At 43.9% G+C, this 24676-nt stretch overlaps 1 protein-coding gene and 1 long non-coding RNA gene across 5 annotated transcripts in view; one reads left to right on the forward strand and one right to left on the reverse strand.

Annotated features, from left to right (window-relative positions):
• ARMC2 (armadillo repeat containing 2) overlaps positions 1–24676 on the forward strand; it is a 249722-nt gene that overhangs the window by 108589 nt on the left and 116457 nt on the right. For all 4 annotated transcript variants that reach the window (XM_068231267.1, XM_068231268.1, XM_068231266.1 and 1 more), the window contains one exon: positions 23631–23732. In XM_068231267.1, the coding sequence (XP_068087368.1) occupies positions 23631–23732 (102 nt within the window). The remainder of the gene's footprint in view (positions 1–23630; positions 23733–24676) is intronic.
• The window catches only part of LOC137503788 (uncharacterized), a 30582-nt gene continuing 13468 nt past the window's right edge, over positions 7563–24676 (reverse strand). Inside the window, exon 3 of the long non-coding RNA XR_011019338.1 lies at positions 7563–7810. This is a non-coding gene — a long non-coding RNA (uncharacterized lncRNA). The remainder of the gene's footprint in view (positions 7811–24676) is intronic.

Below are 24676 nucleotides of genomic sequence, written 5' to 3' on the forward strand. Positions count from 1 at the left end.
TTAAAATTATTCTCAATCAATATTGTAGTAAATATATCCCATATGGAAACAAGACGTCTAGGAATAAAAAAAAGGCCTCTATGGATGAACTAGTGACCTAAGCCCGTTTGAAAATGGGCTGTAGGTTTGTCATCACCGAGTGCGCACCCGCACACCGAGGCTGCATTAAGCATTTATAAGGAGTGCAATAAAAGTTGTAAAAAAGAAAGTAGGCTGACATAGATTGAAGCTGAAAATCAAATCGCTAAGGATATCAAATCTAACACAAAGAAGTTGTACAAGTACATCAACTGTAAAAAAAAAAAAGGAAAGGTTGACTGTATTGGACAACTGAAGGTTAAGGGTGGGAACTCAATGGTGGATGATCAAGGTAAGGTAGAGTTATTAGATGCTTTCTTTGCTTCTGTCTTCACAAGGGAAACATCACCGTTGCAAATGACAGATGTAGAGTCTCAATCTTCCAATTGTAATATTAAATACTTAACGCAGGAAGAGGTGAAGGCAAGACTAAATAAATTAAAAATAGACAAGGCACCTGGCCCGGATGGCATACATCCTCGGGTCCTAAGGGAATTAAGTTCCGTTATTGACAAACCCCTTTACCTTATCTTTTGTGACTCTACTTCAACTGGCAGAGTCCCAGTGGATTGGCGTACAGCCCACGTTTTCCCATTATTTAAGAAGGGCAAAAAAATCAGATCCGGGAAATTATAGACCTGTAAGCTGAACATCAGTTGTGTGTAAACTATATGAGGGGTTACTAAGAGATACTATACAAGACTATACTTATTTCTCAGCATCAGCATGGGTTTACTAAAGACAGGTCCTGTTTGACTAACATGCTCAGCTTTTATGAGGTAGTGAACGCTAATGTGGATATTGGGAATGCTATAGATGTGATATACTTGGACTTTGCTAAGGCCTCGACACTGTTCAACACTAAAGTCTGGTGCAAAAGTTGAGGATGCAAGGACTGGGGAAGAGTCTGTGTGTATGGATAGGGAACTGGCTAATAGACAGAAAACAAAGAGTTGTAGTTAATGGATCTTATTCAAAATGGGAGACTGTTAGCAGTGGGGTCCCACAGGGGTCAGTACTGGGCCCAGTGCTCTTCAATTTATTTATTAATGATCTAGTAGATGCAGTAGAAAGCAATGTTGCTATTTTTGCAGATGATACAAAATTGTGCAGAATCATCAACTCTCAGGAATATAGTGTCATATTGCAACAGTATCTGGATAGGATGGCTATATGGGCACATAAATGTCAGATAAAATTCAATGTTGAAAAATGTAAAGTCATGCATTTTGGTCGTACCAGTGGTCTAACACCATACAAAATAAACGGGATACAGATGGGGACATCAAACTTGTAGAACGACTTAGGAGTACTCATCGACAACAATTAAATAATCATATTCAATGCCAAGCTGCTGCAGCTAAAGCTAATACAATTTTGGGATGCATTAAAAGGGAAATAAAAACTTGAGATGCTAACATAATATTGCCCCTGTTTAATTCTCTAGTAAGGCCACATCTGGCATATGGAATTCAGTTCTGGGCACCACATTACAGGAAGGATATTGCAGTTTTAGAGCAGGTGCAGAGACGAGCAACAAAATTAATACGAGGGATGGAAGGTCTCACTTACCAAGAAAGGTTAGATAAACTGAGTTTATTTAGTTTAGAGAAAAGACGCCTTAGAGGGGATTTAATTAACTTGTATAAATACATCAGAGGGCAATATAAAAAGCTTTGAGCGGATGAGCTTTTTGTCCCTAGGCCTTCACAAAGGACTAGAGGACACGATCTGCGCATGGAGGAAAAAAGTTTCATCCGTTTATTTAGGAAAGGGTTCTTTTACAGTAAGAGTGATTAAGATGTGGAATGCATTGCCACAGGAAGTAGTTATGGCAAATTCTATATCTGCATTTAAAGGTTGCTTAGATGCTTTCCTTGCATTGAAAGACATCCATGGCTATAATTACTAGGTAATGCCCAGTGATGTTGATCCAGGGATTTTATCTGATTGCCATCTGAAGTCGGGAAAGATTTTTTTCCCTTTTGGGGCTAATTGGACCATGCCTTTTAAGGGTTTTTCGCCTTCCTCTGGATCAACAGGGATATGTGAAGGAGCAGGCTGGTGTTGTACTTTTTCTGGTTGAACTCGATGGACGTATGTATTTTTTCAACCCAAATAACTATGTAACTATGTAACAGTACCATGACACATTAGAAGGGATAACCTGGAATTCTGTTCAATATATTGAGGGTGAATTGGATACTGGAAATGGCAACAGAGTAACTAAGCAGCTCAGGGTGACCCAAAACCACTAGGAAAGTAAAGGGAGCTAAAAGAGACCAAAAAGCCCTCCTACTAAAAAGCAATGCTTAGTGTGGTTTGCCTTCTTAAAACAGAAGGTATTTGCAGTAATTCAGCTTTAACCACTTGAAGACGGGCTATAAACCCCCCCCCCCCCTTTACAAACCAGAGCAGTTTGGCGTTTTAGGTGTCCCCCATTTAGCTAGCCAGGCTTAGGTATCTCTTGGATAGCCAGGAATCGGTGTCCCCAGTATAGGTAGCAGCCATTACTCACCTCCCAAGATCCAGAGAGGAGCAGCTCTCCCGGCCTCCTCTCTCCTCGGCATCCAGGATCGCAATGCAGCGAAGTTCTGGGGCCCACCACTAGAGGCAGAACAAGGCTGGATGCTGGGCAGAGCGGAGGGGAAGCAGTGATCGCCGGAGGAACATCATGAGTGGTGAGTCCGGTCCTCTTCGTTCCTTCTGCGACTGCTGCTGCTTCAGTGATCACTACGATTGTCGGCGATTGTAGTGATCACGTGATGAGCCAATCGCCATGGCTCCTGATCAGTGAGGGGAAATGTCAGCTGTCATACGACAGCTTAATCCCCCTCTTGGGTGCATGCAATCGTGTCAGGAGCGGCGGGACTTCAAGGACGTTACAGTTACATTCTGTCCCAGCTGGCAGCCACACAGAGGACGTAACTGTAACATCCTTGGTCCCAAAGGGTTTAAATGAACATTTGTGGTTACCCACAATACACTTCTACTGAATATGCAAATTATCTCTTCATGCCCCTAAAGCCAGGCTTACACCCAAACAGCTTGTATATAGCAAGCCTATAGCTTTACATTTTACAGAAGTACACCAACTCCACATGCGAAACAGGCTGTCTGTATGTGGGGTTGGTGTGGCTCTGTAAGATTTAAAGCTATAGGTTTGCTATACACCAGCGGTTCTGGATGTAAGCCTGGCTTCAGGGGCATAATTTGCATTTTAGTAGCGGTGCATCGTGGGTAGCCACAGATGTCCACTTAAAGCTGAATTATTGCAAAAACCTTCTGTTTTAAGTAGGCAAACCAAACTGGAAATGGGAATTGGCTATTGAATTGATAATCAATTTATCATTTGGTTTGCAAAACCGTTTTCTCCAAGGCTATTTTTTTTCTCCCCTTTCATTAACCTAACTAAGGAGTTGATTCATCAAAAGCTGGTAATACTGCGTAGCACACATAGTGCACCTTCAATTCTACCTGCAAGAACTGCGAGTTACGCAGTTAGCATAACTCGTGGTATTTGAGTAGCACGACTGTTGCTATAGTAATGTGCGTTACAGTTAGTAACATGTATTACCATAGCAATGGTCAAACTACTACAGTACCTTGAGTTATGCGGTACTTGCAGGCAGAAGTGAAGGTAATATTGGAGAGAGCTATGTGTGCACTGCAGTATTCCCTGCTTTTCATGTATCAACACTTTAACCTCTTAACAATAACCCTTTAACTCCTAACCAAAACTTTTCCTGTGTGTTAAATAACCTGCTTTCCAAACACTAAAAGACTGTGTAAGTTGTATAACACAGTACAACATCAAACATACTTTTTTAGCTGATGCAAAAAAAATATAACACTGGGATTCCTAAAAAGTCATTTTTAGGAGTGGGAGGATAGATACAATTTTTTATCTCATCTGTTTATTTTCACCGTGGGTTTCCTTTAAAATTAACCTCTTCTTGATGTCTAACAACCTCCCCACCTAATGTTTACTTTTTCCTGATTTCTCATAACCTTCTAAAACTAGCATCAAAGGTAATATTTTCCTAGCCCTCCTTATGTAACCCTATCCAATAACTCAAACGAATATTCACTTTTCATCATTATTGGTTCTTCAGTGCTGCGCACCCAGACCTCCATTCCTCCCTGAAATCTGCTTGTTTTGCACTCCTGGCACTCAAACCTCCATTCTTCTGCCTCCTTTTCTCTGCACTTGTCTTCAGCACTAAGGGTGCGTACACACGTCCAATTTTGCCACGTCCGAGTGGTATGAGGGCCAGCAAATCTTGAATACTAAGAATAGATTGTGCAGCTTAGCTTGCATACTACATGGAGTTGGTAAAAGTGTATACCAGGTTTAAGTGCCTAGTACTTCCTCTTCTGGGCAAAAATGCAGCTGTAGCTGAGTGTCCAGTAATCCTTTGTCAAAATAAACTGTTCTGTGGCCTTATGTATCTGAGCTTATGGTCGAATTAAGAGGATAAACACAGGGCCAGATCCAATTCAGTTTTTCGCCGAAGATTTCTCTAAGGTGATATTTCACATCTTATGAATAAAATGCCTTTTAAGCCACCAGCAAGCAAGAAAATACTCAGAATAATGTTGACTGTATTTAGTCGTCTTCTTTTTAGTACTTTTTCAGTTGGAGAGCGCTGAAAAGTTATTTTAAACAGTTGATGAAAAATTATCTTCTAGGAGAAAACTAAAGAGAAAAAGTGGATAGGATTGGGCCCATAGTTTAGATATATTGAAAGCTGTAAGTGGTGTATTTACTGACTAGAAGCTTTTTAGGAGAGGGAAGGCATATGGGATAGAAACAAACAGCAGATATTGGCCCTTATTCAGCTTAACTTTTTTTCCTGAGTTTTCTCCTAGAGGATAGTTTTTCAACTTTTTAAAATAACTTTTCAACACTTTGTGAAAAATAGATGAAATAGTACTATTATTTTTTTTTAGTACTTTCTTGCTTTCTGGTGGCTTAACCACTTGGCATCCAGACCTTGTTTCTCCCTTATGGACCAGAGCAGTTTTGACATTTTGGCTATGTCCCTACTATTTAATGAGCAATAACGTTCTCCAGACACCTAAATTAACTATATATTGTTTTTTTAAATACTAACTAGGCTTTCATTGTATGGCATTTTTCCCTCAATTAATTTTGTTTTCTACGCATTTTAATAGGAAAAAATTGAAAAAAACCCCACATTTCTCAGTTTTACCAATTGCAGTTTAAAAATATAAAGCTCTATTGTAGATTTTGTTTGGCTATGTCTGCTGTCTATAACAAAACTTAAATTACGTTCCTGTCACAATTTATGGTGAAGATATTTGATTCTGAACTAATGCTACCGTGTGTATTTTTCACTATGAACTGAGAAAATAAAAGTATTTTTAATGGTAAAAATCAATCTTATTGGTTCAGGGAACATATACTCGCTTTCACTAATTAGTGCTGCAGTAGATAGTGTCGGATGTTCTGCACAGGAGCAATGCCCAATCCTGCACAGCTGTGCTTCAGCGACACGACTTATATCTACGTCCTCGTGGCTTAGATGAAGTCACAGAGGACGTAGATATACTGTAGTGGTGGAAAAAGTGGTTAAAAGGCTTTTTATTGACAAGATGTGAAAATATCCCCTAGGAGAAAACTCAGGAGAAAAAGCTACCGTAATTGCATATGGGCCGCTGTTGGTATCCATTATTTCCATGAGGCAATAGCATTCAAACAGGTTTTTAAACTTTGAGATTGGCTGCCCACCAGGCTGCCGCACCCATAGGCGGAGATCACTATCCACAGGAATGTAACCCATGTCTATGATCTGATTATGAGCATTTATTTCTACAGGATACTGAAAGTTGTCAGGTTGACTTCTGCACACTGTCCACTATTATGGCTGCTTTTTCAGTTTGTGCTCTCATCTTCAATATATGCTAGCAGAAGGTGCTAGGACATCCATTCTTTCTGTCTTGTTCGGTTAATGCTATCCAATGTATTTATGTTGCAAGAAGTTTTGAATCAGGATGATACCATTTATTGGCTAACTTAAAAGAATAAGCGTAAGCAAGCTTTTAGCTGTATAGCCTTCGTAGGACTTCAGTCCTGTTTGCTCACAAGATGTTGGAACAGACATCTATATACATGCTACATTTTCAAGCATAAATGTCATTATGTACGTTGGAGTCGTATGTATTTTGATGTCCTATATTTTAGGACAGACAATTTCTCTTATTGAGTCATACCTTGAGCTCTGCCACTGATGTTTACCTGTGCATCTGTGGTTTTCAAGATAAAGACAAATAGACAAGAACAGCCTATATAACATTTTCTTTTACAAGACTAACATAAGTATGAAGAAGAAAGAAGGGAGCGCTCTGAGGTTTCAATACGTAATACGTATTGAAACCTCAGAGCGCTCCTTTCTTTCTTCTTCTTTTGATTACACGCGCAGTGTCTGTGGGAGCAGCTGAGTGACTTACCGGGGTGGCCAGATCGCGCCTTGAGGGGCTCACTACCCCTAACCTTTTTAACATAAGTATGGACACAGCCCAGGTCAAGGTGGGCATGCCTAATTGTGAGAGCGGTGTACTGTAAAGCAGCCATAGATAGGGGTTTGTGTGGCTGTGGTGAGATACAATATTTCCTACCGTATCCTGTTCCATAAACCTATATCCTTCTCACCATTCACTTTTTCCAACTCCCTTCCTACACGTCTATGTTCAGTGCAGACTTGGGGCTTAGGGGATTTACACTATACACTGTTTTGCATTGTGTGGTGCACCACAGTTATGTATTGCCTGCCCCAGTGGCCAATGCTATGTATGTATGTGATGTCCGGCGGCATAAAGAAATGACAAAGCACGTAAGAATGATGGAACACCCATGGACATTCTCCAGTCTTCAGTACTTTCTAGCAGACCTGCTTCAGGAAGTTTGTCAGCTTGATTGAAACCATGTCATCTGGTATGTTCCCCATGCTGATTGCAGTAATTTTCTAACTTGCTTGTTGAGTGTTACCACATTGACTTGCACCTGACATAGATCTCACACTAGCGATAAATGAATCAGGCATTCAGTGATATGCAGTAATGGGCAGGCAACCACAGCCTTGCTCTGAGTCAGTCCACAAAAGTGATCACTGTCATTCCACTTTAACTCCTCTGCTGACTGACAGTTGCATGTGATGATAGAATCTGTCATAATGCTTGCATTCATCTACCTGTGATGGCCATGGAAGACTGAACCCCCCATGAGCCTTATGTTCTTCTTAGTGTTTCATAAGTGTAATAAATGTATTGAGTGTGAATTACTTTTATACTTGCTACTTATTATTTGTCCTTCTACTTTTACAATTTGCTGTCAGTTTATTGACATAGTCCTTCCATTAAGACACCAAGGCATATTTATTTGTTCAGGATCTTTTTATAAGGGATCAGTATTCATAATACAAACATAACGTGCAAGTTATTTCTCATTGTGTCCTTTTGCATTATCTTCCTTTATTCAGCCTTCACAACTTGTTTTCTGACAGAGTAGATTCCTAAGTACAAATCATGCTTCAGCTTCCTACATTTGGTATGCTGGCCTTGCCTCTAAATGCTGCTTTGTGTGCATAGTTCACATCCATCATACAAAGCAGTATTCATACACCATCTTGCCTTCTGTAGAACCCTTATGATTTTCCTCACTGCACAACAGCACTCTTTTCACTTTTTCTTTGCCTATACAACACGTGGACTGGCAAAGCATGAGGCATTTAAAATAAATAAATAAATTGGATGTAGCTAATGCTGAAACAGGCTACTGGAACACTTAGGATATTGTGCACAAAAGGAAATAGACAAGTGTCATTGTTATCTGTCCTAGGGGATGTTCAAAATGGAGCCCTCGATATGGTAGCAAGTGTGACAGCTACAGTCCAGCGTAAATCATATCAAATAACTTGTTACAAGGGACAGACATACCACTGGGTTGATGTAACGGCATTGGGCGCTGGGCATAAGTTTACCTGACTGCTGTTTTGCGCAGATTGCACTTCTTCCTCTGAAAATGCCACCACATCAACCCCAATGCTATGTCTATTTTACTGCCTACTGTAAGAGACAGGGACATAGGAGAAAAGTAAATTATGTCTCATTTTACTCTGGGGGAAATTAACATTTTATATTGTATGTATGCATTTAAAATATTATATTTATATATAAAATATTTAACTTTGTTTACAAAAGTGGTCATTTAAATGAACCACTCTTCACCCTTCTCCTTGGTGCCTCCTCCATTGATCTTTTAGCATGTATTTGCAATGTTCCAAGGAGTCTATCGTGAATGTGTGACAGGAGTATTTTTTCACCAGGCTGCAGGAAGTGGTGCAACAAGAGAGCAGTGCCGTAAATATACCTTTTACAATAGCAGAGCTTGGCATAAAACCAGTATGTGCTTTGGAGAGACAGCTAGAAGCCAGAATTTCAGGAGCTTGCCTGCTGCTTAAAATGAGTAGTGTGGCTTACCTCACTGTTAACACCAAGGCTGCCTTGCGCCAGACACTTTATAAAGAAGCTCTAAAACCTTGGCTGCCACAAAACTGTTCGGAACCCAGGGATGTACCAATAGCCCCCGGGCTAGGGTGGCCTGCTTCTCTCATCTACCCTCTCTGGGTCCCCCTCCTGCACCACCCCTTACTGTTCAACCTATTTGGAGAATGGCACAGGGAGATCAGTACATTACCTACTTCCAGCGGCAGGTCTCATGTACACTTCTTTCCTCAGTTCATGGCAGCATACCTTCAAATGCCGATGCATGTCACATGACATGAAGCAATACCTGGGAGCCATTTGGAGATATGCTGCAGCATATTGCCTGGCTGCAGTGAAAACAGTAGAGGAGCTTGAACCAGATCTGCTGCTGCTCTGCAATACCTGAGGGCAACAGACAGAACCTAATACTTATAGGAAAGGGGGGCACAAAGACTGGCCTAAAACTAATATCTAAGGGTAATTTGGGCTACCAAATACTGATATCTGGTGGTGGGTGGCAAAAAAAAAGGCCACCTAATCCCATTATCCAGGGGGCACAAAGGCTTCCTAATACTGTAGTAATTTCTGGAGAGCACAAAGGTAGTCTAATACCAATATCTGTGGGTAGAGGAGCATAAAGGTTTCCTAATACTAATATCTGGAGGAGATGTGTGCAAATGCTACCTACCACATTAAAGTGTGGGTTGTCTGGCACCAACAGGGATCAGCTGATGCCAATAAATGTGCTTTCTGATTGCTTGAGATTCCATGTTACAAATTGGCCTAGCTAATACAGTACTATTAGCCTTGGGGAGCTGTGGAACCGAGGTCTTTAAGTACAACAGAGCCCACAAACAGCCTAAGAAGTTCACCAGTGTGTGTACTGACGGCGATTTGTGCTGGTTGTTTGAGACTGCTGGTTAGTTGAGTTCAGATAACCTGGACTCTACAGTAACTATCTTTGAAGGCACGTAGACTCAGGAATACTGGCAACTTGGGCTGGGACAGGTGGGTAAGGGGCTGCATGCAGAGCTTTGCAAGAAGGCCTGCAATGTGCCAGGATAATGACCATATCTGCTGCCCTACATCATTAATCTCTGCATAATTTCCTGTGTCTAAAACGAACCTCTTCTTACACTAACCTTCCCTTCTTGGGTGCCTATTGCTAATCAGTCCTTCTCCGATATACACACACACAGGGCACTCTGAATTGCTTCTCCCTCCCAGTTACTAGGACTCGGAGGGGGAATAGTATTTAACGTTACCAGGAATTTCAGCGGCAGCAGGGTGAGCTGTCAATGTTGTAGTACATATCTTGAAGCATTTATTAATGCCTGTATATTACACAGATCACTTTTAAAATAAAAACACTGACCCTGAATGCTCCATATGTCTGCAGTGCTTGTAGGGGTTTTAAAAAAAAAAAAATCTATGTTTTTGTGAAAGTGGTCCTTTAAGTTAGATGCTGCTGATGGAAACCTCAAAAGTGTCTTCCTGGTCTCACTGTTTTTCATAAAAGCATAGCAGTTGTATTGCCACAGGTGCTTTTCTTGTCTGATTATTCTACTACCTTATCTGATTGTACTGGTAACAAATTGCGTCAGCTTTTCACTAATATTTTACATTTATAGTGTTCAAGTCCTTCCTACTATCACCCTGGCAAGCAACTTAGAAGTTTGAACTCTTCATTGCTTTTTAATGAAAATCTAGTATAACCTAAGCAGTGGAAATTGTGCATATGATGAAATAATACATAATGGTTACCTGCAGTAAAAACACAGTGTCAAACTGATCTGTGGGTTCTGCTGGTTCTGAACTTTTGGCTGCTCTAATCAAATGTAAACGTAAAAGTTATTTTCCACTTCTCATAGTCGTGAAGGTTGTCTTTTGCACCCAGCACACACGCTAGATGGATGTCTCTCGACAGGGATTGTGATCTGATCCCTTCGGGCAACATAACTGGGCCCAGGCTGTACAGACACATAGTTAGCCTGTATGCTAACTATGTGTCTTCTGTTGCAATGCGGTTGGGGGGGGGGGGGGGATGGGGAAGTGCAGATGTGATGTTACGCAGGGTAAGCAGGGAGAACAAAACTATCAACCATTGCTCAGGGGAATTGGATCATTGGCCGGATGGCCATCGGGAGTTGGGGGCTGCTGTACACATGCCGGATTATCGGACACATGGATGCAGCTAGTCACAAGTAGACTTACATTTTTGTACAACAGGAGGATATTGGCAGCGCTTCCAAATGGAGGCTGCACCCGAATTTCCTCCTGTTGTACAAAAATGTAAGTCTACTTGTAACTAGCTGCATCCATGTGTATCAGTTTGCATCCAATGTATCTAGATTAGTGTTTAGTGCATAGATAGCATCTGATTTGTATTCAAGGTGTGTATTTAAGTCCCTGGGGGGCGCTGCATGCCTCTGTTGGTATCATTTCAGTTGCAGCCTGATTAGGAGCGCTGCCACTTTTTTGCTGTTCTTTAGAAAATGTGTAGGCCATTTGTGGCTAACAGCTAGTTAAACTATGTTTTAATTGTTAGCTAGTGGTTAGGTGTCTTCTGTGAGGGCATGCCAACGTTGTGGAAGAGTCTAGTACTGAACAATCGGCGTAAAATGTGTCTGGAAGCGAACGCCCTCCATTTGCTGCATTTGTTTTGAATGCAAGTTGTGTAATATGCCCGTGTTTTGGGCTCTGCACATCTATCTAGCTCGTCAATTCGGGTGCAGCCTCCATTTGGATGCGCTGCCAATTTCCTGTTGTACAAAGCTGCTCAATATCTGTTGACCCTCCTAGTCCATGGAGGTGGTAAAATTTGTCAGTGATCGGCTAATCAAAATTAAAGGTGTGTAACAGGCTTTACATGTGTGTGAACTAATTACTTTCCAAAGAGTTTGTAGTTCTGTAGTGATTCACACAGACTGGCAACAGTGTTTTCCCAGCTTTGTAGCTTCTTTTGTCACTACTTTCCTGCTCCATGGCAGATCAGAATCAGAATCAGTTTTATTTCGCCAAGTACAGCAGAGCTGTAATCGGAATTATTTGTGGTACACATGGCATAGGCAGTGTAAAGACAGACAGAGTATAGACCAAACACAACGCATACAAATACAAAATACAAAAATAGAAATGCAGTGGTCAGGTATGTACTGGCCAATTCCAAGCTGTGCAGGGTCGACGGGTAATAAGAAGGTGCAGTATAACGTCCACAGTCCCTTTGCGGCTAAAGAACCAGGGCAGGCAGCGGCAGGAATCGGCTGACCGACCCAGCAGTTAGAGATTCAGGCCGGACCGGGGAAGGTTAGAGTTCAGTAGCCGAACAGCCTGGGGGAAGATGTTCTTCTGCCTAGTAGTTTTGGATGGTAAAGTCCTGTAGCGGCGGCCCAATGGGAGGAGCCTGAAGTAGTGGCTGCCTGGGTGGGAGGGGTCGCGGGAGATCATGGTTGCCCTCTTTCTCATCCTAGAGGAGAGGAGGAGATCAAGAGGAGGGAGAGGAGAGCCGATGATCTTCTCTGCGTCAGATATGACTCTCTGCAGCTTGTGTTTGTACTTGCCGCTGCGCCTGCATACCAGACGATTACAGAGGAGCAGAGGATAGATTCTATGGTGGCGGTATAGAAGCTTGTCAGCAGCTCCCTGAGCATGCCAAATCTCTTCAGTTGGCGCAGGAAGAATAACCGCTGCTAGTATTTCTTCTGAATTTTGGTGGTGTTTAGTCCCCATTTCAGGTTGTTAGTGAGAGTCGTGCCGAGGAACCGAACCGAAGACACCTTAGAGACTTCTGTCCCTCCAATGAGGACAGGTGGGAGGATTTCTCCTGAAGTCAACGACTAATTCAACAGTCTTTGCTGTGTTGAGGACCAGGTTGTTGTCGCTGCACCAGTTGCATATTCTCTCGACTTCGCTGCGGTACTCGTGCTCCCCGTTGCTACCAATAAGGCCGATGATGGTGGTGTCGTCTGCAAACTTGATGACCTTCCCAGAGTCAGCGGATGAGATGCAGTTGTTGGTATAGAGGGAGAACAGCAGAGGTGACAGAACACAGCCTTGTGGGGCCCCTGTTTTGGTGGTCCGGACGCTGGAGTAGTAGTTGCCAAGCTTCACCTGTTGCGTTTTGTTAGTCAAGAAGTCTTTGATCCATGCTCGGAGAGAAGGATCAATTCCGAGCTGCGTCAGATTGGTGATCAGGATGTCTGGGCAGATCGTGTTGAACGCTGAGCTAAAGTCTAGGAACAGGATCCTAGCATAGGAGGCGGAGCTGTCCAGGTGCTCAGTGATGTGAGCCATGCTGACATTGATGGCATCCTCCACGGATCGGTTAGTCCTATATGCAAATTGGAGCGGGTCTAAAAGGGAGTCCGTGGACCTCTTTAGGTGGGCAAGGACCAGCCGCTCGAGGAGCTTCATGATATTTGAGGTTAGGGCCACTGGTCGGAAGTTATTTAGCTCAGTATTGCCTGTTTTCTTTGGGACCGGTACAATTATAGACCTCTTAAAACAGTAGGGGACTGTGCCACCAGATAATGACTGATCAAATAAGGAGGTAAGCACAGGGGCTAGCTGATCGGCACTGGTACGCCGATGTATCAGCAGTGTGATGATGCTCATGCTTTGTCCAGACAGCATACAGAGAACACAGGAAGCTACAAAGATAAAGCTTGAACTAGGATTACAGTAAAATCCAGTAATGCAGAGTTGTGTGAATCACAAAACCGTATAGAAAAAGAAATACATTAGCAGAATCAGAATCTGCTTTATTCGGCAAGTATGCCAGAAACATACCAGGAATTGTTTTTGGAGCACATGGTATGGCATTTGTACATACATACATACATAGACTTGCATACATATGGCGTAGTGAGGGCTACATAAAAATGAACATTGTGAGGGGCATACAGTCAAGCGGGGGTTATATGCAGAAGGAGCAGAAACACAAGTTGTCATGTGGGGTTCGAATTCAGTTAGAGTACCGCCTGGGGGAAGAAGGTGCTCCGGCGTCTGGAGGTTCTGGTGGGGACAGCCCTGTAGCGGCGGCCCAGTGGAAGGAGCTTGAAGAACCGGCTGCCCGGGTGGGAGGGGTCGGTCGAGATCTTGATGGCCCTCGTCCTCATTCTGGCCGTGTGGAGGCGATCGAGGGGTGGCAGTGGCAGTCCGATGATCTTTTCTGCAGTGCTGATTACTCGGTGGAGTTTGTACTTGTCACTAGCAGATGCCCCTGCGTACCAGACGATGAGGGATGAGCAAAGGATGGACTCCACGGTGGCAATGTAGAAGCTCCTAAGCAGCTCGCGCGGGGTGCCACATTTTTTCAGTTGGCGCAAGAAAAATAACCTCTGCTGAGCCTTTTTCTGGGTAATGGTGGTGTTCTCCCTCCATTTTAGATCCTTAGTGATGGTTGTGCCGAGGAACCGAACGCAGGGGACCCTAGAGACTTCGGTATCCCTTATGAGAATAGGGTGGAGAGGGGGGGGGCGTCTCCTGAAGTCCACAACCAGTTCCACTGTCTTTGCTGCGTTGAGGACTAGGTTGTTATCTGTGCACCAGTTGCAGATCCTGTCTATCTCGCTGCAGTAGGCATCCTCATTGTTACCACTGATGAGTCCAATGATTGTGGTGTCATCCGCAAACTTGATGACCTTAACAGAGTCATCAGTTGAGGTGCAGCTGTTGGTGTACAAGGAGAACAGGAGAGGGGACAGGACACATCCTTGCGGAGCGCCTATGTTAGTAGTTCTCACCTTGGAGTAGCAGTTGCCTAGCTTGACCCTCTGCGTTCTGTTGAAAAGGAAGTCCCCGATCCACCTGCAGAGGGGGGGGGGGGGGGGTACTCCCAGCTGTGCGAGGTTGGCCAGCAGGATGTCAGGGCGGATGGTGTTGAAGGCAGAACTGAAGTCCAAGAACAGTAGCCTGGCGTAGGAGTTGGGCCTGTCGAGGTGCTCAGTGATGTACGCCAGGCTAATGTTGGTGGCGTCCTCCACCGACCGGTTTGCCCTGTGAGTGAATTGATGTGAGTCAAGGAGAGCGTTAGTAGAGTGCTTCAAGGAGGCAAGGACCAACCGTTCAAAGATCTTCATGATGGTGGGGGTTAGGGCCACTGGTCTGTAGTTGTTGAGGTCAGATTTACCCGTCTTTTTGAGGACTGGGATAATCGTGGACCTCTTGAAGCAGGAGGGGACCTTGCCCTCCATAAGAGATCTATTGTATATGGAGGTGAGTACAGGGGCCAGCTGGTCTGTACATGTTCTCAGGCAGATCGACGTCACGCCATCCGGGCCTGGAGCTTTCCTAGGGTCGAGCTTGCGTAGGTGTCGTAGTACTTCCTCCTCACAGACTGCAATCAGTGCGTCACCGCCATCTCCCGGGACAGGTAGGGGGGAGTGTGCCCCATTGTCCGTGGCCGTTGTCGTGTCGGGCTGCTTGGGTAGCTTTTCGAACCTGCAATAAAACCCGTTGAGTTCGTCGGCCAGTTTGGTGCTGGGGGCTGCTTGCTGGTGCGCGGGCTTGAGGTTTGTAGCTGCCCTCAGGCCTTTCCATACCTCCCGTGAGTTGTTGGACTGGAGGCTCAGGCTCAACTTGTCCGAGAAGGCCCTCTTTGCGTTTTTTAGTTCCTGATTCAAGGCATTTCTGGCAGCTCTAAACTCCTCCAGGGAACCGGACTTGTGCGCCTCCTCCTTCAGTTTTTTGAGCTGTCGCAGCTTGCTGTTGAACCAAGGCTTGTTGTTGGGGTATACCTTGAAAGTCTTGGTTGGTATGCAGGTGTCCTCACAGAAACTGATTTAGGAGGTGACATTCTCTGCCCATTCCTCCAGGGAGGGAGCTGCCAGTGCTGCCCAGTCCGTGCAATCAAAGCATGCCTGAAGCTCCAGCTTTGCCTCCTCTGTCCACTTTTTGTTTGACCTGACGACGGGCTTGATGGTATCAAGGTGCCTTCTGTAGGTAGGGATCAGATGGATTAGGCTATGATCAGAGTTCCCCAGAGCAGCACCTTGGGCAGCCTTGTACGCGTTCTTGTGGACTGTGTAACAGTGGTCAAGGGTGCGATCATGTACATTAGCTGATATCTATTGTATCTGTACTTATTAAAATGGAACTCTAGTCATTTTTTTTTTACAGTAGTAAAGGAAAGGGTTAGGAACTTTGTCGGGATTGTATTGCTTTCTGTGTCTCCATTGTACAGACTTTCTCTGACTTTCTATCCTTGTGACAATTGGCAAAAATGTGAAGTTCAGGGCAGTTTCTAGGCTAAATTGCACCCAGGGCAAGGAGGAAAAAATTATGCCCCCTCAGCCCCGTGGGCTCGCGAACCCTTACTCTTTAGGGACAGTCACACAGCCACAGGTCACAAGTAGATCTGCCTACTTACTAGTGACCAGCTGCTCATCCAGGAGGAAGCAGAGACCACGAAAACACACAGGCAAAGAGATCCCAGAAAGCCGATTCCTCCATGGGCGCCACGCACTGACAGCCTGCTGTACCGCTACAGGACATCAGGTGTCATCAGGCGGTGGTGATGTGATAATGACTTGACACTGGACGCAGGCAGCCCAGGAGGAGTCAAGGTAGGTGATCAATGCTGGTAATCTTTCTTCTTCCATTTGGCTGCACCGCGCGTCACCAGCTTCCTAGTGATTATGTCCTTCTGCCTGCTCCCCTTCTTCTACTTGCTGGTCTGTGCCCAGGCCGCGCCCTGTCCGTCTGCCCAAGAAATGGCCCCTGGTGAGGTTAATACCAAACTACTGTCGTTTCTGGAACTGGTGGGGATTATTACTTCAAATGGTACACCTGTTCTAGTGACAACTGTCAGAGACGGCATTGCCCTCTCTTTGGGGAGATTTCTTTTTGCAGCTTGTTTTATTGTTGCTGTTTGGATTCTGGTTTGGCATTTCTTTATATCCTAAATCAACAGATTTCTTAATAGAAGACCACTATTTCCTAATGAATGCCATTATTCCCACCATTAAACGTAAACACTGGTATTGACACTGTCCTTTCCACATAACAGGGTTTATGGGGAAATGCAGTCAGCACTGAGGGCTCAGAAATAACAATAAGAATAATGACATTCAGGAGTAGTGGACACCTATAAAGGAACACAAGGATTTGGACTTTAGAAAATGCCAGACAGGATTCTGAGCAGCAGCACTACTTGTGTCTCTGAAGCAGAAGATAAGCAGAAACAGACGGCAGTAACAACCTGACATGAGATCAAACACTTCTAGGCTATTTCCAAACCAAGCACGCAATAAAACATTTTTCTAAGTTTAACCATTTGGGTGCCAGCAGTCTTTAGCCCCTTAAAGGAAACCAGAGAAGAGAACGGATACAACGTTTTATACATACCTGGTGCTTCCTCCAGCCTCCACTGCCTGCAGCTCCGGTACCGGATCCTGTAACTTCCACCAGTCGCAGCCAGTCTGTGCAAGAGGAAGCGCGCTCTTTACGTATCTCTCCGGTGATCCGTGTTCATGGGGCTGGAGAAAGCCCCGGATATGTATAAAACTTTTTTTTTTTCGTCTCTGGTAGACTTTAACCACTTAATCCACCACTACAGTATATCTACGTCATCTGTGGCATCCTTCAAGCCACCATGACGTAGATATACTGACTTGCTTGCTGCCCTGCTGTGCACGATCGGGAGCGCTTCCAAGCGCACCCTCCGGCATTTTCAGCTGCCTTACTAATTGATGAAAGGGAACATGTTCCCCTGTAGCCAATTAGTGATCTCCCCGCGGATGAATGATCACCGCTGTATCCAACAAGCGTGATCCTTCATCTCCCACTCCTCCGTGCACAGATAGCCTAAAAAAATGTAAATAAAGCTGCCTCTCTCACCTTACCTTGATCCAGCGATGAGCCTGCAGCCCGAGCCTCCGATTACCGCTCTGCAGTCAGCCGCGTATTGACGGTTACCCGGGTCCCGGCTTGATGACGTCACCAAGCTGGGAACTGGGTAACCGGCATTATATGGCTGACTGCAGAGCGGGGATCGGATGCTCGGGCTGCAGGCTCATCGCTGGAACGAGGTAAGGTGAGAGAGGCAGCTTTATTTACATTTTTTTAGGCTATCTGTGCACGGAGGGGCTGCCTGATGAGGGGGGCGCACATCTGGCTATCCACACTGTGGAGGAGGGGGGGTTATAGGGAGTTAAAAACCTGCCATGCATCTGGGTAACCGGGGAGGGGGGGACATCTGACAATGATAATTGGTGGGGGGCAATTCTGGGGGTGCGTATGGCTATAATGGGGGAAATTTTATCCTGGGGACATATCTGCCTATAGTGAGGGGTGCCAATCCTGGCGACGTTGCTGTCTCTCTGTACTGGGGGGTGGTACATACAAGGGACACCTCTGACTATACCGGGGGTGCTGATATTGGGGTCAAATCTGGCTACACTGGGAAGGTTGGGCTGATACTCGGGACACATCTGACTATATTAGGGGGGACATAAAACTGGTGGCATGGTTTTTATCACTGTAGCACTTTTTTATTTTTAAACTGGAATTGTTAAAAACTGAGAAATAATGCATTTATTTTATTTTTGTTCCTTTTTTCCATTAAAATGCCTAGAAAACAAAATTGTTCTTGTGACTAAATGCCCCCCATTGAAAGCCTGGTTTGTCTTGAAAAAAAACGATGTATAGATCATTTAGGTGTAGTGAGTAGGGATAAAGTTATTGCTGATTGAATAAGGACATAGCTAAAACGTCAAAACTGCTCTGGTCCATAAGGGGAGAACAAGGTCTGGATGCGAAATGGTTAAGGACCAGAGACTGCTGGCACAAAAAACAGGGTTCACCAACATCACATCGCATGGATCCATCACTCTCACCTTTCGCGCCGCTCTCCTGTCGTTGAAGCCCACTTGCTGTGTTGTCGCAATGACAGCAGAGCTCCATGATTCAGTCAGGAGCCGATTTCATTGGCTCCTGACCCTGTGATCACTATGAGCCAATGTCACAGTGATCATAGGGTCAAGATCCAATGAAATCTGCTCCTGACCGACTCACGGAGCTTTGCTGTCATAGTGATGGCAGAGTGAGTGATCTTTAGTGCCAAGAAAGGTCCATGTGGTGCTGTAATTGCAATCTACACCCGGGCAGGGATAACAGGTCCGAAACAGGGTGTAGATTTAATTTTCCGCAGTGCGGAAGCGGTTAAGCAGGATGGAAGATAGAAATACAGTATTTGTTACTTAGGTAATGTGGGTCACGCTGATTGCTCAACGCGTACAAACAAACGGGTTCTGGCAACACTGGGGGAAATAAGTGTGTGCTAAGTCACTATGAAATATACAAAAACTAGGGATATGACCACAAATAGCACCACACCATTATGTATCACAAAAATATCACAATTTATTTATAGACTTCACAAAGCGTTATAAAGCTTTAAAAACCAAAAAGACACCACCATGCAATGGTTATAATGCATAATGTAATACGATTGCTAATAGCATACCGATAATATTACTATCACCTGGGTAGTTCAATATAAGAGCTACCACAGGGATTGAACCCGGGTTCATAAGATCACGTTATAATAAAGTGCAAACACATGTACAAAACATAGTACAAGGTTATCAATAAACCATATAGAAAAATGTGCATCCTGTGAAAAAAGTGCATACAGTGCATTACATAACATGAAGATCAAAAATAAATATAGTCCATAGATGCTGAAAAAACTGAGTGACAAGATGCTGAGACTGTATAGGCAGCATGGAGTGCGGAAAAGGACGAGGCTTACGTGACCTAGGAATAGTGAAAACTACGTGCTACAGTGTCAGCCTTATCGCAGGTTAATGTATCCGGGCAATAGTTGCTTATCTGTTAAAATAGGAAAATAAGTTTCTTCTTTCTCCTTAGCTCTGTGTAGTGTATACTGCTAATTTCCCCTAGTTTAATAACCCCCATGCCCTGTGTTGTCAAGGAGTTGTATAGCCTGATTACTGCTCCTGATCAGCACGTTTTTCACTTGTGCCCCCCCCCCTCCCCCCCCCCACTTCAACTTGCTCAAAAGAGTTTGTAAAGAAAGGTCCCTTGATACAAAGAGCTTAAGGCCAAGATCCTACATACAGTTGGTCAACTACGAAACTGTTTAATGTCACACCATTTTGTTTTATAAAGCTGATCTCTTTCTTTTACATAATACTGCCAGATTTATGCTTACAATGCAGCAGGTTTGTAGCGGTTTGCTTAGCTGAAATGTATTTTTTTTCTTCCCGAAGTGTGTACTTTAAGCAGACAGCTAGGCAAAACATACGTGTAAGTATTTGTGGGAGAGTCTTCAACTTGCTGCAGTGTTGCTAGGGCTCCTGAACCTTGCTGCTAAAAACAGTAACCAATCACTGAAGACTGGGTAGTGTTTTGTGTGACCAGTCGAGGGAGTTATGTTGTAAGTACACCACAAAGACCGCAATAACTCAGAATCTTCAGTTCTCATTTATGTTATTTTTTTTTACATTTCCTGTTCATTATTTAAAACCCGAAGTGATAGATGCAAAACCACACGTCTTAAGATTATGCATATGGTTAGAAAATGAGAAGCAGAAAAAAAAGTGATGACTTGGTCGTGGAAAACAACAAAAGATATTTATGCAGTCACTGATATATAAAAAACAAAAAAGTATATTGTTATGCAACAGGCTTGTATTCTCAAAACAAATGGGAAGTGGCGTGTAATTATTGACTAGTGTGATATAAATACTATACAGGCATTGATAAGTTCAATTATAGAAAATGTTTATTGATACAAAAATTACCTAAAAAGAATAAATAAAAACACATGGGATGGCCACCCCACCACGCGAACCTCTAGATCCACACACACCAGGTGCACCACTCATACTGGCCACTGACTGAAGTCATGTAATGGAACCAAAAAATTGTAATAAGGATCAAAGAGTCACTGTTCTGGAGTGATATACACAGGGCTTGATAAATGGTAGAGAGCTTAGCAAACACTTGCACTGCCACATAAGACAAGAGGACCATAGATCCTTCCAAGCTCATGGCAACATAGCAACATAAGCAGCGACCGTAGCATCAGCGTGTTAGTAAAGCACAGCAGACAGAGTTCATAGTGAGCAACACAATGGATAGATCTCACCAGTCCGTCATTGCGGGATCCTAAAAGTCCTTCTCCATAACAGTAGTTTCCGTGGTAGAAAGTGTAGAGTTCCACACTGGTTTGCCTCCAGTCAGGGATGTATGACAGTGATCACCCACAGACGGTGTGGCATCCCTGGGATCGGCTCAGACGGCCCGGTGCGCAGCAGGCAATCATGGCAGACCGGTGGTAATGGCCTAAGATCTCCACGGGTGCTGCGGGGTGGCGTGGCGTCCCATGCAGCAAAGCGTGCGCCATTCCCGACAGTTTCGCCGGCTTCCGGCTTGTATTCTCAGCATTGGTGGATGGGCTATTTCCCTTCAGTCTCGTACATCAGTTACTAGAGTATTTTACAGAAGTCTTCCAGCTACCGTCAGGTGTGGTATGCTGGTATATGTAGTTCATCAGCTACTGGAGGGCTGAACACTAACAATTAGGCATAATGTTGTTCTTTTGCTTTCAAAGAGAAGTTTTAATCTTTAGTGTTAAATAGCAATATTTTTTAAAATGTATTAAAGCCCAGCACTGGTAATGTTAACATTTATATTCCCTTAGGACTGGTTCACACTAGAGAGGATGCAAAATGGAAATGGTAAGCGCATCCACTAGGCGAATGCTTTCCGTCCATTTTGCATCCGCTTGCAAGAATCAACACCGTCCCCTCATCTGCTTTGATCATGTCTCCTGCGTCAAACATGTCCGCCTGTACGCATCGCTGCTCACCTGTCCCGTCGCTGCTTGATCCAGCTATATTCAGCCCCAAGGCCAGCAGGAGCATGGGGCTCTCCATTGGCTGCATCAGGCCAATTCTCCCTAGCAACAGGGAGAATTTTCATTGGTCCACCATGAACCAATGAGAATTCTGTCTTTTGCTAAAGATTTCCATTGGTCTTTTGCAGCCCCATGGAGATCCCTAAGCTTATGCCGGCCTCCAGGCGGTGTACGAGGGACCGAGTGGCAGCAATCGGCAGCAGGACACATGAGTATTATGTCAGGGTGGTGATCAAAACAGCCAAGCGGACGCGGCAACTCATAGGCTTTCTTTGCATACATTTTCCCATCTGGTTTGGGTAAAAAGGTGCCAAGATCGGACTCATTCCGCTTAACATTCCGCCTACGTTGCGCAGCATGCAAATCATTTTTTTTTTAACAAGTGAAGGTGGATGTTATTTTTAACATTATGATCTGCTTCCTGCGCTAAGTGGAGCTTAAAGGGGTTCTTTCGCGAAAAAAGTAGGCAGTTAAAAAAATGTGACAGATGACAGGTTTTGGGCCAGTCCATGTTTTTAAGGGGGATTCTCAGGGCTTTCTTTGTTTTCAACAGCATTTCCTGAACAGCAGTTTAACTGACAAAATAGCAAGATACCAGCCGGCCTCCCTAATCACTTGCACACTATTATGTCAGTTAGATTTTGCAACTGTTGTTCAGGAAATGCTGTTGAAAACAAAGAAAGCCCTGAGAATCCCCCTTAAAAAGATGGACTGGCCCAAAACCTGTCATCTGTCACGTTTTTTAACTGCCTACTTTTTTCGCGAAAGAACCCCTTTAAGAAACATTGCAAACTGGTACATTTTTTAAGCAAGTGTGAACCGGCCCTTAAAGTGTACCCAAGCCGAAGCTCAGGTACAAATTAGATACTTGCCTAAAGAGAGGGAAGCCTCAGAATCCTATTGAGACTTCACTCTCTATTCTAATGTTCCTCGTCACTGAGCACGCCCCCCCAATCTTATTGGGGCCGCGCGAGCCCGCCCACACGTGCAGTAAGCCAGAGCCGAGGGCTCAGTGCTACTGTGCATGCACGCCCATGCTCGCGTGTCTGCTGTGCAGCCACGCTGCAAGAGAAGGAGCGTGGCCTCAATCTGCAGGGTAGCCGTGCACCGCGACAGGGGACATCTGAGTAGCGAGGGAAAGCCTCATAGCCCTACTACTAAGAGGCATCCCGAAAGAAGAAGAATGCATTTGTCATCAAAAAAAAAACGTCTAAAAAAACTTACCTTCAATGAGCCAATGTAGCATGAGTTTGATTACAGCACACTCTGGCCTGAGGTAGTGGGCTTGGATACATGAAACACTTTGTCACCTGTGTGCTGCTCATTAAAATAATCTGCATTTGTGTTTACTGTAGGCAAATTCTTACACTCCATCTTATTGCTTGTATTGCCTCTATCTGCATATTAGTCTGCTACAGTCTACTCCCAAGAGATGGGACACATTTTTTAGGTTTATACATTTGTTTTGGTGTTGCAATCATTATACAAACCCCATGTTATTTCCATCATACCGGAGTAAGGTAAGGTGTCAGAGTTTGCCTTTATGGTAGCCCTACTCTGTGATTATATTTAGTGTAATTACTCTATTTTTTTCTGGTGTTTGATATACTACACTATAGTTGGAGACTTCCTTAATTCTCTGGTCACTAATAATGACCTGTTTGTTGCAACAATTTAGACTGCTACTATCATAATTGTTAGGCCTTGTTAACATTATAAATTGTCAGCGCTATCCCTGCGCTTTGCGCTTAGAAAAGCGCTTTTGTAAGCAATTCGTTTTTTCATTTTCTGACGTCATACAATGCATTTATTCATAAAAGCGCTCGGGAAATCAATATACAACGCGTTTTTTAAGCGCTTTGCCATTTTGCTATACCTTCCATTGAGCCAAAGCGCTCAGAAAATGGTACATGTTGCGCATTTGTGATTTCAAAGAAATCTAAACGCTGACATGTGACTCTCATAGGAAAACATTGCACAAGCGCTTTTAAGGCGATTTCTAAAATCACGAGCACTTAAAAAATAAAAACGGAAACGCTCATGGTGTAAACGAGCCATAAGGAAATGTATTATTCTTGGACTTGCATACTGTGTATGGAGTAATCGTGTTATATTCACCTTGTTAACTGCTTTTTTTCTGTTTCTGATGCCAATTTAGAAATTGAAGTAACAACAAATGAAATGGAGACAGAATGGGAGATAAATTACTGGAATGAAAACATATCACCAATTCTCCGAGATCTGGAGACAGCAGAGCAAGGTGGGATTCTCTTTTTCTTTACATTTCCAGGTCATTAGCTGCCAGAAACGTACTGTAATTTAATTTGCTGAAAAATATTCTAAAGTTCGCCATGGGTTGTTTATTCAGGACATTTGACTACCTTGATGTCAAACTGCTATTTCATTAGAATCCCTGTACTAGCTGGCCTGATTTCTGGGGATGCCTTCAACTCTTAAAGATTTGTCTATGGCATTGACCCTAGCTTTTTTGGTCTTGAACAATTACACAATTAACATTTTCCTCTCTTCATTTTGCATTAGTGTTATCCTTTGTTAACCTCTTTAGCAGTAACCCCGAGTCGGGCTCGGGACTGGAAATCCACAGCTCAGAGTGATAACCTCAAGCCTGACTTGTGGTAGCCGCTGAGAGGTTACTGCAGAGCATAGCACGCAGTGGGCATTTCAACCCACCTCCCTGGGGATCCAGACACTGGCAGCCATTCTCTTTCCTGTCCTTGAAGGCTCTGGATCCCTCTGGGGAGATCATCGTCTGTCGTAATGACAGACTTCTGTAGGACAGAGTGAGAACTGCAGCGCTGGATCCCAGGAAGGTGAGTAAGTGAGTTTTACTTGCTTTTAGGGTCTAAAAGTTAATGAAAAATTGTACCACTTTTAGACTCTAAAATCAGGAAGGAATCATATCACCAGGGATGTTAATAGTTCTGGAGATGGGGTTCTTTTTTTTTGTTTGTTTGTTTTAATACTTAGGGGACTTTTATGTTAAAATGTCGTGAAGAACAGTAATGGTTGCTGCTGTTATGGCCAACGAGCTACAGTGGTGGTGGCCACTACTGCTAACAAAATAACAAGTGCAATTGGACTTTCTTTTCCAAACTAAAAATGTAACGCTCAGATAAACCCAAATGTGTATGAGGCACATTCTAATAGCAATCAAGATGGGTGTATAAGAACTTTGAGAAGCAA

This window comes from Hyperolius riggenbachi, chromosome 4, assembly GCF_040937935.1.
Source record: "Hyperolius riggenbachi isolate aHypRig1 chromosome 4, aHypRig1.pri, whole genome shotgun sequence".
Classification (NCBI taxonomy): Eukaryota; Metazoa; Chordata; class Amphibia; order Anura; family Hyperoliidae; genus Hyperolius; species Hyperolius riggenbachi.